This window comes from Diuraphis noxia, unplaced genomic scaffold, assembly GCF_037042655.1.
Source record: "Diuraphis noxia isolate RWA-SAM2 unplaced genomic scaffold, SU_Dnox_SAM2 contig0003, whole genome shotgun sequence".
NCBI classification, from domain to species: domain Eukaryota; kingdom Metazoa; phylum Arthropoda; class Insecta; order Hemiptera; family Aphididae; genus Diuraphis; species Diuraphis noxia.
Window position 1 is genome coordinate 9,815,270 of NW_028301713.1, and position 17,777 is coordinate 9,833,046.

Below are 17,777 nucleotides of genomic sequence, written 5' to 3' on the forward strand. Positions count from 1 at the left end.
AGGCAGTACACTAGGACCATAGAAATGTCTTGAAGAAATGTATGTGTTTAATGGTATAATACACAATATATATCTACAAGTGGCTACAACATTCGCACGTAAGATACCAGTGACTCATATTATGTAGGTAGTCAATTAGGGTAACCATAATTTAGGGAACAGGTTAATATTAGCATAACTACGGTTTATTAGTGTCCATATTGTAATATAACTATAGAGCTAGGTTCCTATATATGATATAACTAGTAGACTCGGTGGCACTATTTGAGTTTTTAATAGAGGTGTTAAAATTATAATTATATCGCTTGAAATACAACTATGCAGTTGAAGTTTGCAGTTACTAATATTAATATAAAATATAGTTACTTAATTTACATAAAATGGACCTTTATGTTTTATATCCTATCCTTTGATATATATTGAGGTAAATTTAAAATTTAAATAATTGAAAGGACTTCTGGTGCATCATGTCTAAATATCAGACATAATATAGGTTCTATCATTATTATTTGTATAATATATATAATATATATATATATTCAAACACGACTTACCACAAAACGGCAATTCTCCGGTCCAAGCGCCATTTGAGGAACAAGTTATCGATTCGGACCTGTGGGACATCAGAAAATTAAAACTTCGATATCAAATTCTATGTTGGTCAGCTGTAACTTTAGGCCCTAAAGTTTAGAGGGTTTTACCTATTATTTTATAATATTATTTCGTAACTCAAGACACTATATAATAATTAAATATAATCATTATCATTATTGTCATTGTGCCAATAGATTTTTGAAAAAACATTATTTACATAATATTATGAAATTGATGAAATGTGTTTTTTATTTAACGCGCGGTTCTAGATAACCATAATATAAAAAACAATCCATGTTTTTAACTCACACGTTGTACACAGTTTTAATTAAAAATAAAATCTGTAACTTTTCTGCTTCCTTGTCATGGTGCTATTGTTACATATTTTAAAATATCCATGAAAATACTCACTGTTTTCTGGATAAGAAATTAATAAAAAAAAAAAACAACTAAACATTTTTAAGTGTCGTCTAGTGCTTATGAATTGATATCATTATACCTATATAAATATCTATATAGGTACGCTTGAAAATCGTACAAACAAAAACACACAACCTTTTTTTGTTTTAAAAAAATCACCTCACTAGGTACGTGTTGCGTTCGACAATGGTAAAAAAAATATATATGTCAATAAAATAATATATAATATTTACCCGAAGAGTCTGTAACCGTCGTCGCAAACGAACGTGGCCTTAGGTCCGTCCCGCACGAGTTTGGCGTTGACAGGCACTGGAGGATGACCGCAAACGTTTTCTAAAAAAAAAAAAAAATTAAAAACTTAGAAAAAAAAACGCTATCAATTGTTCCATACTGTTGAGCGCTTGTGATGGAATTATATATATTATATACACACACAATAGCAATAATAATGACACGATATACTTATTATAAAATGTGCAGTATATATTTAATACGAATAATGAATATGCCTATTTATAAATATATAACTGCAGCAGAAATTTGGTACACTTAATCTACCTACTTAATCCTACTTTCTCGTGCCGATGACCGTCCCAAATCGCACTAATTATATTACACACATATATTATACGTATATACCAGGTACCTGCATTTTAATCCCGCGTTTGGTTTTTTGAAATTTTGATTACGAGAAAAATTTCTCGTCCCGAATGAACACTGTATATTACACACATATATGTGAATATTATATTATTACTTACGCACGTATATTATGTATATAGGCGTACTATGCACGCGCTAAACAATTAATTATATCGTATTGTATTATCATATTAGATAAATACAGTATAATACACTGCTGCAGAACACGTGTGAAATCGTTAAATTTTTTATTATAATCCCATGCATGAGTACTTACACGGTTTTCGGTTTTCATGCGTTGTTTGTTTGATATTATTGTTGTATTAAACAACCCACATTTCCGATCGCTGCAGTCATGCCTACGTCAATAATCACGTTTATTTTTCATTTTTTGACACATGTTCTATATAGTCGAGAGATTATATTTTACAAAAACGTATGTAATATGTACGAAACCTAGCAAGAGCATAGCACCTGCGATTTGTTATTAAAACCGACGTCGCGAAATAATATTCGTAATACATATAATATTAATAACAAATATAATATTGTACACCTAGGTGATCGAATTTCGCAACGATCCGATGATAAAGGAGTATTATTACTTGAGTAAATTCAATATCATTGCACGATGTTAACGGTGAATTTTGTTCCTCGCCGTTAGGGTGCTTGCCTACGTTGGTGTCGTGCATACACATATACGTCTAAATACATCATATATACGACCTATACCTATTCGAGTACTTATGCATTACGATCGTGACAGAATATATAATATTCATGTAAATGTATATAATATGCTAAAACGAACGGATTTTTTCTTCGCTGAAACGCTACAGAGTTTCAATAAATAACTATCAATACGTATAACTATACTTGATATATTATTATAATATTATATATTTTTATAATTATTGCAGACGTCAAATCATCTGAACCGTATTCATGTGTTACCGTAAGTATCAGGTAAATATTCTTGTGAATATTTTAACGAAGGTGAATAGGCAATTACTACCTACGCGTAATATATCATATAATATTATATTGCTCAAATGCCACACAACTATTGTGGGTAGGTACTAAGTATATAGTCCACAAAAAAAAAACCACTCGCGAACCACACAAATGATTCTTCTCATAGATATTATTTCCCTGCGGGTAGCCCTAGCTCTACTAGAAAAACTATTCATTTTGATTTGGAAAATAACAATATAATATGTACGTATACCTATTGAAAATTTTAAAAAGAAATTTTCCCAGACAAAATCCTGAGCACGCTCCTGTAATACGCATATTAGCCGGGAGCTTAGTGATGCCTATTATTAGTATTTTTTAGAAATCGGTGGTGTTGATCTATCCCAAAGGATCTGGTGACTGCAAGCTTGCATTTAGTTAGTATGTCAGATCACTCAGATTTTCTTTACACGCGAACTCGTCAGCTATGATGTGCACGGAGATCACCGCGTACCAATTATTGTTATACGCCTATTGTACATCGCATAAACAAGACGACACGATATTACATTGCATGATAATAGACTATATTGTTGCGTCTAATAATTTCGAATGAAACGATTTAATTTTTTTGAACGGAACAAAACTCGCGACAGCGCTAGCATTTAAATCTGAAGCACGTTTTGTATAATAATTTATACGACAATTAACCGCACGCTGCACTCTGATAGCAGGTAGGTGCCCTTAATACTTCATATTGTTATTATACAAGTAGATAGTAGATGATGTACGCACATTGTCACGTCTTTATAATTACAACATTCACCACCTATATACATATTATTTCCGAGTCTGCCATTGTAACTCAACTATACATAATACTTTAGAGCATTTAATAGTAATAATAATTTAATCGTAGTCGTTATAGTGTAACTCTATACATATTATAATAGGTAGGTACCTATATATGTATACCTATTTAATTATTTTTCGGTAGCGATTTTAATGTCGCACAAACTAGTTTTAACGCTCGTTCAAAATTTGTTGCGCCGTTACTTGCAGTTGTTTTCATCATTGGAATATTATGATCGTAAAATATTGTGACTGACTGACGGGTTCGGTTATTGAAATCAGACATTTGAAAATAATTTCGTATTTTGGATATTGGATACATTTTATAGATCGTAATTGATAAGTTTGCGTGTGGAATCTTTTTAAATTATCTTATTAATACGTAAATTGCATCAATCGTACAATCCCAGATAAATTATAAGGGAATTAATATTGTTATGGTTATTGGTGAATTAGTTTGATGGTTAATACTCTCGTATAGTATAGAATAGTTAAATATACTTATAATTAACTACCTACACCTACCTAATTTCGGACAGCTGCAGGAGAAACAATTAATGTTATTAATGTATTTTGTATAAAAACTACCGATACAATACGATAGTATCAATGTGTATGACTATTCTTATTTCAATATATTATGAATAATAAAAGGTATTATTTATTATGTCCGTCAATCCGTTATCACTCATCGTCGACCGCAGCCATCGTCAAGCGTTGCGAATATGATGTGTTTCTATATGCTTAACGCTTATATATTGTGTACTAAAATCATAATGTACGAGTTATTGCCTATATACCTGCTTAAGAAAAATGAAAATTCGCAATCTTTTTTTTTCTTCGGATTTAAACGGATAAAACGCGCATAATGTGACCGACGCTCGACTTTTTATTATTATTGTATATAATACAAATTAAAATTAAGTGGTATATTGTGTACAATATGACTGCTAATAGCCGCAAACAAAATGTACATAATTTAATAGGCAAGAAGTTTCTCTCTTTAGGATGGATGTATTGAACATACAATGTAAATTTGAATAAATTTTAATCACAGACTTTGAGAAAAATAAAATGCAAAATTCTGAATTAAATTTCATTATGAATGCATTGAAAAAAATTAAAATATTTCGTATTATTATTTATATTTATAGAACACAGAAAGTACTATTTGAAAAAGAATTTTTTTTTAATTTTAATGTGGCAAAAAAAAAATAAAACAATGTATGCCCTATATTAAAATAAATTATCAGATATATGATATGAGAAAAATGTCTCATTATAATAGCTATGACTTGAGTTATAAAAATATTTATAAATTTCCAGTTACATATTATCTGAACTCAACAGGATGTAGACATAATATATTTTTTCTCATTTTGAAATCGGTCAATAAAAAAAAATCGCCTAATTTTAAGTTGTGGATCATGGACCACTGTGCGGACTGCGGAGCCGTTAGGTGAAGTGAGCCACTTAATAATATTCTTTTGTTACCTTAACTATTAGTGCTATATACAAATGATGATAAAGAAACTGATAATATTGTTTATTAATAATAGGTGTATTATATTATGTTAATTGTATTGACTGTTTTGACGTCAAACGTATAGGAACAATTAACAACAATTAATTTAAATTTAAAATTTTTTTTACCCAGGATTTCGATAGAGTTATCCTCATCAATTATATGTTCTTAACCTGTTAAACTATATGTAAAAAAAAATCAAAATTCGTAGGCGCTACGCATGGAAGTATTATTGCGCTTGCATATAAACGTAAAATCTTAAACTTTGAAAGGCTATATAACTTCCAAAAATTTGAAATTCGCGAGGAGCGTGATAAAGTGCATTTGTAGGTACCATGATTATTTTTGAAGTTGTAAACTAATTTAATCTAGTTCAGTGGCCACATGAATTCTTCACTTTTTTTTTTTTGAAACCTTGGAACCGATGAGGAACGCTGCGACGAGTGTCGTAAAACGTTTAATCGCTGCCTATCACTAATCTATAACTTCAAAACTAAACAATTCCGCAAATTTATTTTTTGCACAAACTGTATAGGCTGTTGAAGTCATCTCTATGTGTTCGGCCGCACACACGTCACCGTCTTTGCACACGCTTTTTGACGATTTTAAAATGTCGACCAATATAATAATGTATGGTAATATGAGTGCGAAATCGCTGTGCTCAAACACGGACTTGATGTCTTGTAGATTTCAAACGGCGAAACTTATTACATACTTATTATATATAAAAATATTATATTTATACTTCTTGATTAAATTATCATATGGAGAGGGCCGGTCGACCAACGGAAAATTTAAAACGGTTTCGCGATGATTGATATACACCTGAGCCTATAAAAATGCATACGACGATGACGGTAAGATATTCCTTTTTTTTTATCAGCTGATAAAATTTTTAGAAAGAAAAAAGTCAATGGAAGAGTATACAATATGAATTTAATAAGTTTCGCCGAACATGGCGCGACTATTATTTAAATAAATATAATAATATGTTATATACTATATAGATAATACACATAGTACCTACACATGTTTTAATTGAGTGAGCGTTCGTCCATTCTGGTCGAAGAATATTGATAATATTCATGTAATTCCATATATTTGTTGTGCCTTTCACGCAAAGAAACACGCTGAAACATGGAGAGACGTCGTGTATAATAGGTGTGCGATTAGCCGATATTATGCGTGTTTACTACGTTTTTATGAACTCGGTTGTTGTTTCGACCACGTTGGTATACGCCCAACTCACGACTACAATATTATTATTTTTAGTGTTCGGATATTCGTATCGCGATCGCCTGTAATAGCGTTGTTCAGCTGTACACCTATAATATTATAATTTATAATAGTCGTGCGCGAAAAAATACACAATACGCGCAATAATAGTTGTATAACATTAATTACTCTTTATTTTCGGAAGTGAATTCAATTTTCAACATATAGGTACATCAAACATTTACATACCTATCTATGTATACACATGATTAAAATAACAGTGATAAAATGTTTAAAAAAAAATATATCATCATATTAAATATAACCAGGTACAGTTACCTCGGTTATATACTCGAGTGTAGATGATAACCGTGGTAGCTTGTAGGTCCACATGCGAAATGTCCTCGCCGTCAATTATTGTCATAAAAGAGTGTGTGTGAAACGCAGGGTGCTCATACCAGTATAAAATATAGACACGTCGCATACCTATACATAGTGCATAATAATAATAATATAATAATTACAACCTGATGTGGCGCGGTGGTTGGCTTCAGTCATCTGCGCATGCGTGTTCTGACACCAAGCATCAGCCAGTGTCGCTAGTTGCCGGATGGGTGACCACCCACAAATCCACGCCACACACGTACGAGTGTAAGACAGAGACAAAAAATGCACGGGTAAAGTCCTCTTAAAATAAATACTACTTCTATCTGAACATATAGATAACTTTATATTATATTATATTGTGACTATAAAATATCATTTTTTTTAACTGTACGAAAACTATTTGTTTTTCTTCATATATAAATACAATAGTTTACTGTCTTACTGAGACGAATAACGTGTAATATACTACTATATAATTTATGTTGTCGGTTAAAAACGGACCTATGAAAATGTTAGCTCATATAATACCTATATTAAGAGCTATAGGTATATGTATAGTTGTAGTATACCTACTCTAATCCAACTAAACACGGTGTATACTCAATACATAATACAACGGTCGAAAATTCGAAAATATTAACTGCTTTATTATTGTGAAATATAATATATAATATATATATAACATACCTATTTTATAGGTAGTTGTTGCGATCGTTATAATACGCGTATAAGCGCTTATAATTTCCATGCTTGCTGCAAATATATACTTCCTCCGCTGAGTTATTTCACGTCACAAAAAACAGTTTAATATCAAATTATAATCCCGTTTAATATCCCTGAACGATCGCCTACAGCGATGATAGATAGTAAATACGTATAATATAACATCGCGTTCAAATCGCGGAACATTGCAGCAGTGTTGTGTTATACGCCTAATACAGTACGTCAGAGTACCTATATTTTATATAGGTAATGTAATATAATCAAATTAAATTGCAGTTACAAAAATAGTCGTTTGAAATCGTCTTCAATATATAGGAAAATAGCTTATAAATTTGAGTATAGTTGTATGAATCGATATATATATATATATATATATATATATATATATATATATATATATTATAATATTATATAGTCGATCAAATCAATTGATTAAATATAAAGTTAGCTGACGGTGGTTGACAGTATATACATATATGGTGTATGATATCGATATGCAATTTTAAATTTTTACGAATACGGCCAAGAATGAACATACAAAACTTGATAAAATTTCGTTAGGTTTCGTCTCTAAAAACATTCTGTTGAGTGAGAATCTATGAACTATAAATACATTTTTTTTTTTAAATTAAACATACATGCAGGCCACGGCAGCTCTGATCATTGATCTGACAATGTCTCAAATTATAACATATAGTATTTACTATTTTGATCCATGCATTAAAAGAAACTTAACTTAAGGATTGATGATATTATTGTTTTGTAGTACAGATTGGATTTTTTTTTATTAAATAGATTATGAATTGCAATTGGATCCGGACTAAGAATTTCGTATAGATTTGAAACAACGGTGATGATGATGAATTTTCACTCGATATTTCTGGTAATTGTGACATTCAGTGAGTATGTGTTGATAGTCATATATATATTTTAATTTTTAATATTTACTTAGATGCTTTGACCGTATTATAGCTGATGTGGCTGTTTCATGATTATACTGCGCAGAATGTATCAAACATGGGCATAAGTAAAGGGGGGGGGGTGTTCAAACACCCCCCGAAATTAAATAAAACAATCTTGAGCTTTTTGTGAATTTGTTCGAGAATATTATTAACTCGCATATTATGTAAGGTACTAGGTATAATTTGTGGAAAACCACAATTTACATTGTATACTAGTTGAATTGCAATTGTTGATAATAACATAACAAAATAGGTATAGTGTATAAATACCATAAATCGATTTTATCGGCGGACCGCGCTTATCAGCTAGCGGCTTTTTTTTATATTTTTTAATTTGTAAATTATATGGACAAAATATTGTATTTATGTTATAAATAATAATAATTATTATTATATTATTTAATACATACAAATAAATGATTCTTAATTTTATCATATTAATATAGATTTAGACAAAAAACCCCTCCGAAAAAATTTCCTACCTAAGCCCATGGTATCAAAAATGCGCTTGCATTACGCATAATATGACGGATATGTAGATTTTTTTTTCTCAAATTTCCGCTGATCACCGTGTACTTATTACGAAATCGGATATTTTCGAATACGTTCGATTACAAACGAGTATTTCTATAATTTATGATAAATTATATAACACGTGATATTCAATATACACTCTGTATAACAGTTATATATTACGTATGACTGTACGAGTGATGCCAGTAATGGAATAAAAAAAAATTAATTTATCATTTTATAGCTGCAGCAGAAGTACATATGTCTACCCTGCAAATGCATATGATATTATCTCACTATTATAATATAATAATATAGGTACAAACCCCTACCGCAGATTCTCGAATAACTTTGTCCCGCGGACACCCCACGTATGTACCTATTACTTTGAATTATATTCACCACACACGCGCGGCAAAAAAAGCTTTGGAATAATATCAATGATATTATATATTATTTGCGCTTTCCCCTAAGTCTATCCACGAGTTTCGCATGGTGTATGTGCGCCACGTTGGCGTCGCTGAACGAGAAACGGTAGACGAAAGTCTCCATCACATCGTCGAAACATACGACTACGTCGGAGATACTATCGATTAGATATATTCAGTAATACCTTCACGATATCCAACTGCAACATTTTCAATCGAAATGCCGTCGAGCGAGTTTTGTGTATAGTGTGAAAAAATCACTTTCTTCGCACTCATGATCGGGGAGATTACAGACGATCAATATATTGTAACCTATTGTGCGGACAATTTATCAATAGGTTATAATACCGTTAAATTACATATTTTATAACAACTTATTATGATGCAGTTATCGGGATATTATTTGCATATTGGTTCAGAAAATAACTAGGAAATATCTGATGGATACACAATTGTTTGATAATGCTGGTTATAGGTTTCGAATGTTTTACGAGAAAAAGCAATTTTATTTGTGGATTTGTGGGTTTTATTTTGGAACTTAGAGATAATATTTTTTATAATTGTGGTCGTAGATATAAAAGTATTTTTTTTTCAAAGTTTGTTTTATAATGACTAATATTATTATTCATTTGTACCACTATAATAGTCCTCTGCAGCAGATTAGCTGGTTTGAATCTCACGTTAATTTATTAAATATTTCTCGTCACACGATTTCTACTGCCTAAGTGTTATTCTAACCTTTGCTACCCATCATGCATACATACTTTCCGCAAATATCAAAGTTTTTCATCGGACGAAAACATTAATATTATGATACGTATCATACATTGCATTTGTGTAATTAAAACAAATTTATACGAGTCTGATACTGATGCATATAATAATGTGAGTGTTTCACAATAATTCTTCATGCGAACTGCTGCAGATTGTTAATTATTGTTACCTTATATACATAACAATATATGTAATATATTATTTCTATTGTTCTCGCCATCTCACTGCACGTATATGAAACAGTCTGAAACTAAATAATATATAGGTATACAGGCGCGCTATTTTTTATGTGCTCGTCTGTTCCGAAAATCGACAAACTACCGTATTGTGAACAAGAAAACTGCAAGTATAATAACTATGTATTATTTATAACATCACGTGGCATTGAAAATCAAACGGTGTTTGTTAGAAGTTTTAACAATCTTATTATAGTAGTCTGCGACCTATATTAACATTAAATGTAACGTCGTAACAATATTATATACTATATTACATCATGTGCTAAGGAAGTTTTGAGTGCACCATCATGAATTACTATGTGTTTGTCATTTTTCCAATCAATATAATATAACATTAGAGATAATATAAAATATTGTTTATAATATCATCATATATCGGGCACTTAAACTGAAAGTTCTGAAAATTTTGTTGATATTATTTCGGTTGATTATAGGTTATTTAGTGTCGTGTAGCACGTACATAATACTATATACATACACCCATATTGTATAAATGCAGTACGCCTAATGTAAAATAGTCACATGTGTGGGTATCTTTTTGCATCATTTGATAAATCCTAAATGCACCACATTACTCACCGTTATAATAATACTATATAGGTAGTCGGGTAGGTTGTACCAGTGCAGTACAACACTTTAAGACGTGTTGGCGCGATAAACGTGTTCATTTCTTTCCCTTAATTAATTAATTTCCCTTAATCTTTCTTTAATGTCATTATATAGGTATTGTATTCGTTTCAATGTTATATATTGTATAGATCACGACATCGTTTGTGTAGCTATACTCAACTCAATGATAATTCGTATTTTATCATAGCCAGCCGCATTGGAATCGAACGGTTCTCTCAAGGTCACGTGGCGGGCTTTGTCCCCCAACCCCCCTCAAAAAAAAACATTTTACCGCTCTAAACCGTTCTAAATCCGTTTTATGTATAGGTATATAGACACGCACATAATCTCACAATGACGGCAGATATATAATCTCACATATAATATATTATACCTGGAGTATATTAAATATTATATATATTATTATTATCGTCGCGTCGTCGTAAACGTGCGGTCATAATAATATCCGAAGTTTGCGCTTAAAATCGGTCCATATATATAATACTTTTTATATCGTTCAATAGCTGCGCTGCAGTGTTTTTTTTTTTTTTTTTTTTTTGTCCGCAGCAAAATGTTATAGGTCGTTAAACGTCAAATTATATTACTGTAATCTACGAAAACGCGACAAAAAAACCGGACAATAGGACATCGATGAAAAGAGGATCGAAGAAAAAATTGAGAAAGCAAATATTGTACAACAAGACCTGCGCGACGCCTTGGACAGACGATCGTGACCTCATTACCATAATATTATGTTATTATAGGTACCTACTGCAGTTTTAAATATAACGATTTTTAAATTCACCAACTATACGTACGATGTATTATATAGTGCAAACAATCGATTCGAAGGTCCAATAAATTGCAATGAATTCATATCGCGTCGTTCAATGCGTATAATGTAATATTATATAATAAGAGGTGTGTATCTGGAGAATTTATCGATAACTATTTTAATTTAAATCGCGGTTATAAAAAATTGACGAATTTTCCTGCAGATACACCCTGCTGCATGTGTAGTATATATACATATTATAACGATTTTGAAATAATTTATACGGTATAACCTGCATATACGTTTATGCATGAATTAACTGTTAAGTAATCATTTATCTAGATGAAAAAACTTACCAACATTTAGTGATTATATACACATAATAATGCTATATAGGTACCGCATTACCGCTATATTATACCACAGCAACGTATAGCTGTGTAGAGATTCACCAATCAAAAAGACTTTAACGCCCGGCAACTAGTTTTTCGCACGACAAATTTTCAATATAAAATCTTATTAAAATACAAAGATCGTTTTAATACCTACCTTACCGTCCTTATACATGCTTTATATATAATATTATAACGAACCCGTCTGTAATACAATATACTAGTTGTGGTGTTGTAAATCCACAATGGAATATAAACAGTTATGTGATTACCATATTATAAAAATCTCGTGGTTGTAGGTATCTATAGTGACATTATTATTATTTATTTATTATTACATAGACACGGTTCATTACTGTAATATCATTCAATACTAGATCATAGTAGCCAGTAAGTATATTCTATATTTACTAACCAGACTTTGATAAGTTATTACATGCATGTAATAACTTATAGTTAAAGTAGTATTTATAATGTTTATGCGTCACGTTGTAATTTTTTGACAACTTGAAACCATGTAAAAAAATATTTTGAAAAAAGTCCATACTTTTTGAAATAATGAGTGTTTTTTTATAAATCAATCACCCTGTATAAATACAAAGAGGAAGTGTAAAGTTTTCCCGCGTAAAACAATTTTGACTGTTATTATAGGTACATTTGTAAGAAGTAGACAATACATGCGGGTGTAGCGTCCTTTTAAGTATATATATTATATAGGTATACACAATAACCATTATAGAAAATGCATTTATGTTTAATAATTTATTAAATTTACATATTCCAAAACAAAATTGCTGTTTAAAACCTCATCAAAATATAGAACCTATACCTACCTCTGAGGACACGAGTAACCGTCCATCGATAATGTTGAATACAATAATATATTCTCACTACAGCGCGGGTGTACATTACATAAGGTTATAACATAATTATTATACGATAATTTTTATAGCAGCTAGATGATTAAATATTTTCATTTTCAAGTTGGCTGTTTTTGTCTGTACTCTGTATAATATATGTATATATTTTATACAATGGTATAATCGCTGTAGCCTGTAGGTATATATTAACGGTGTCCTGCTGCAGTATATATATACTCTATATATATATATAGTATATGTACATACTAATATACCTATAACCTACAACAGGATTGGCGGTGCGTAACCGCACTTCCTACGTGCTGTTTTTTATTATTATTATTATTATTCGAAACCCAACAACCCAACCGGTTATTTCACTAAGCAGCTGACACTTCATTTTATCATTCGTTTTCCCTGTTTAATCGTACTCCATATTTCATTATACCATTTTACTTTTTAAAAAAATATTGCAAAATGTCACTATATAGTATGTAGGTACGACGCGTGACACTGAAATTGCCAATAATTTCAGAAATTAAACAACTTCAATTTCAAAAGCGAATCAACGTGGACACAGTATATATATATATATATTTGCAGCTTTTATTAAAATACTGCACTATTATGCTATAGTTATGATAAGCAAAATATTAAAACGAGCCTATAATATTATTATGATAGGTACACATATACTCGTATACGCCTGCAGTTACTACATATATATACATCACCGTACGTCACTCTCACCACTGCTTCAGCACCGTCAAATATAAGGTTATACCGAGAGATTTATTGTTATTTTAATTTATTGCCACGCTGTATATACTGCAAATTGTTATAAAACCGTCAAACCGCTAATTGTATGTTAATTAAATATTTTATTAATCTATACATAAAAACAAGGACGTTTTTTAATACTGCTCATATTGTACTATTTCACTGAACCTATACATACACATTCTTCGATTATAAAAAAAATTACATTATACGATGCAGCTGGTAGTGCCTGGTACAGTGGTACATGCAAAGTTTTCACGCATCAAACCGTGGCGTATATTCGCACGGTGGCCGACTGAGAACAATGTTAGCAACATAATAATATATTATAATATGCAACCGTCGTGTATTATAATATATTACATTGCACATATTATTGACTTATTATAAGAGACAAATCATTAATTGTCTAGCCATATATAGACGCGCGTCATTATATGTCACGAAGTTAGGTACCTAATATATATATATATATATATATAGGTATAAGTATTGCTTTAACCAATTCAAAAATAAATCAAATCGGTCGTGTATATTAACTACCTATACCTATATTATATTCTTAACTGAAAACTCAATACCTCATGTTAAAAATATATTAATTATTTTTTTTTTCGACATAACGGTTCTTGTAGGATCTGAAATGCTATAAACGTATACAAGCTGAAATCTTCTCTCTAACGTTCCCATGTCCAATGGTAGTTCAACCGTTGCTGATATATATATATATCATACTGATATCTCTATCTACTGCATCTTCTCACCTTGTCCACGGTCTATAACCCAACTGGGATCTTTTTTTATTTATTCACTCAGTTATACCACCCTTTTGAATTGGAAATTTGGCATAGTAATTGCGAGTATATTTCCACAGTCGGCCCTCCGCGTCATATAAATGTTTATACCAAAATCATTTAAGTTTTTGTATGTACCTATATGTATTGATTTGTTTCTCTACTTTTATACGTCTCTAATAGAGGGTTTTGTATAATAACTAATTAATAAGTGTACTGGACAAAAAAAAATTTCTGATAATCGTTTAATTGTAAGCGCATGTAACATGTTTTTTATCATCTCTCGGGTGCGAAGATTATATAAGTCCTACACGCTTCACTCACAATAATATTAATAGATAATAACGTACCTATAATACAAGTATACATATAGATAACATTAATCTCTAAATTATAATACAGACCGCGTTCGCTAGTTGGTTTTGCAAAACTGGATGATATATGTTCAGGGCATATGCATGCATACAATCGAATTGGTAAAGTTTCTCACTAAACTAAAAATATTTATTACAACAGCAATAAAATATATATATAAAATATTTTTCCATTTCTATTTGATAATATTATGTATACACATTTTTTAGAAACGTGTTCTGCATGATATTAATGAAAAAAGTTTTCGTTAAAAAAAATGCTTTATAGGTACCTAACCGAAAACCAAATATAGTTAATAGTAGGTATATAAACTATATATATGTATAAAATTGTACTGCAGTTTTCATAAAAATTTAGTGTTATATCACTTATATGTACTTAAAACTGCAGTGCATAAAAATGTGTTCTAACACATAGTCCTAGATTTTCCACTGTATGTCAACGCAAGAAACATTCTCAACCAACCTTCTTCAACGGAGGAAGCTGCACTTGGAGAACACAACACCCACTTGATCCATAGCTTCTTCAAATTCATTGGCATCGACAAACAAAATTAAATATTAAGCTAAATCTACGCTTACCAAATATAATGTAAATATATAATACTGTATCTCACTATATATTCTCACTTAATACAACATATACAATCATAACTAAAGTACCCATTAATAATATTGTATCTACAACCATAGGCTGTAATAGCCTAGCTGCTGAAGCCTCATTCATAATAAAAAAAAAAATTCGATTATGCGATATATCTAAACTTTTTACACCTATATAATACGCCACAAGCTTCAGTGCTGGGTATTCAATAAAACCTTTAATATCCAGAAATGGTGTGCATGTATAATATAAAAATACCTGTATCATGTCAACTATATATCAACTTATATATTGGCGGTAATAAAATAGACAATAATTATTATGAATTACTGACAAACGTGAAAGTGTGGACTTGCCTACAGTGTGGATCGCATATCGGTATATATGCAGCTGGGTTAAGAAATGTTAAGTGTCTATATAACATATGACATACTATATATAAGTGGTATAATATAATATCTATCCTAATGGTGCGTCTGTTATTTACACTCCTCGCGCAATTAAAATGGCTGCAAATATTACTCGAACGCCATATGCACACGACTATAATATATATACATATAATAAAAGCCAGCTGATTCCGGTGCCTTCCAACCGAGTACGTATAAAGACACGCGTGGTAGATGAACGAATAAAAAAAAATTCCAAATTAACCGATATCGCAATGGTGATGGTTCGGTTTTCTCTTTTCGTTGCCCGCCCGGTTTGCACCATGCACGTGATTCAATCGTTACAATATATCTAATAATAAATTTCCGTTCTTAGACCTTACCCTGTTGGCTGTTATCGATTTTTTGCCAGACAGCCATTTAAACAATAGGTACATTTTACGTTTTAAAAATAAATTTTTTTACATAACAATTTTGTTATTTCGATAACAAAAAGGTATTGTAGGAACCTATATGTATTTTTTGCATTTTTTTTATGAAAACTTAAAATATACAAACCAATGATTTAACTAAGTTAATAGTTTTTATTATGGCGGGCGGTATAGGTATATTGTTTATTTTATGTGCATACAATTTCTACTGCAGCACTTCTATCGTAAGTATACGCATAATTATTATATCGGAGCGGAGAATAATAAATAATTAATTAATATAATAACAACGGAACTTACATCAACACAAATCTGCAGCAAGTACCAACAAGCGTAAAATACTTTTAAAATATGCGCCTACATGTATAAGTAATAATTAATCGACAAAAATATGTGATTTCATTTGGTAAAAAGATAGATTTCCTACGCATAAATGACAACAACAACAGAAAATCCCCTCTTTATTCAATTCAATATTATTGTTATATTATAATATCGTATAATGATTCTCGACTTCTGCAGCATCACAGAGAGATTTCATATAGCAATAATAGTATATACGATATTTTATACTAGTACATGTACTCTGCAGAAGTATTTGTACGATACACAAAACTGATAAATTTTCCAATTTATCGATTTTACTATTACAGCTATATTATAAAGTGGGTACACTGCAAGTAGCTGTGTGTCGAAAGTGGTGAATGTCGATAGAATTTACAAACGTGAAAATGCAGATGCACGCGAAATGTACGAGCTCATCAAGTCTATATATCAGAGGCGAATCAAACATTTTCACGTCTCGGCGTTGAATTTGTTTGCCACCCCTATAAAATATGCGATTTTTGTACAAAAAATAATAATAATATTAACCGTTAAAAAAAAATGTTTGATGAAAAGTTCGACGAAAAAAAATAAACCGTTGTTAATTAAATTGTAATAATCAAAATCGACATGATTGCCGCATCATATATAGAACTAAAACATAGAAATTAAGTATAAAATATAAGAATATAAGAATAACAATTTCTTTATTGATTGGAAAATAACCTCAGATCCCCGTGATGGTAAAATAATAATTATTAATTAAAATTTATATTTTATATAATATAAATTATAATACACCACCCGGGGCGCTTGCCCCTCTCCACATCATATATATATGACTATAGTCATTCCGAAATCAATGGTATCGGAGGTTCTCAGGCGGTGGTACGCCGAAGACCAGGAAATACATTGAAAAACAGATACATTAAAAATCATGCCATTATAATATTTTAATGGTTTATCGTTTTGAATATTTGTGGTCATAGTATATAATATACCTATACAGTATATGCGCGCGACTGATCCATATATGTATATATTATGAATAATAATAATAATATTGAGGTACGCAACCCAAAAAAATGTTGAGAACCTCTGGCATATATATACCGAAAAGTATATACCAACCAGGTAGGTGGTTCAGATGTACATTTACATCCTAATTATGACGTTGTATATACGCCGTGTGATTGGTTAGATATTGTTATAGATCG

At 30.7% G+C, this 17,777-nt stretch overlaps 1 protein-coding gene across 1 annotated transcript in view; it reads right to left on the bottom strand.

The window, feature by feature from the left end:
• The window catches only part of fw (CUB and Sushi multiple domains furrowed), a 67,654-nt gene that overhangs the window by 11,789 nt on the left and 38,088 nt on the right, over nt 1-17,777 (bottom strand). The window contains exons 2-3 of the mRNA XM_015511893.2: nt 1,248-1,347; nt 555-613 (exon numbers count right to left, since the gene is read on the bottom strand). Coding sequence (XP_015367379.2) covers nt 555-613; nt 1,248-1,347 — 159 coding nt within the window. The remainder of the gene's footprint in view (nt 1-554; nt 614-1,247; nt 1,348-17,777) is intronic.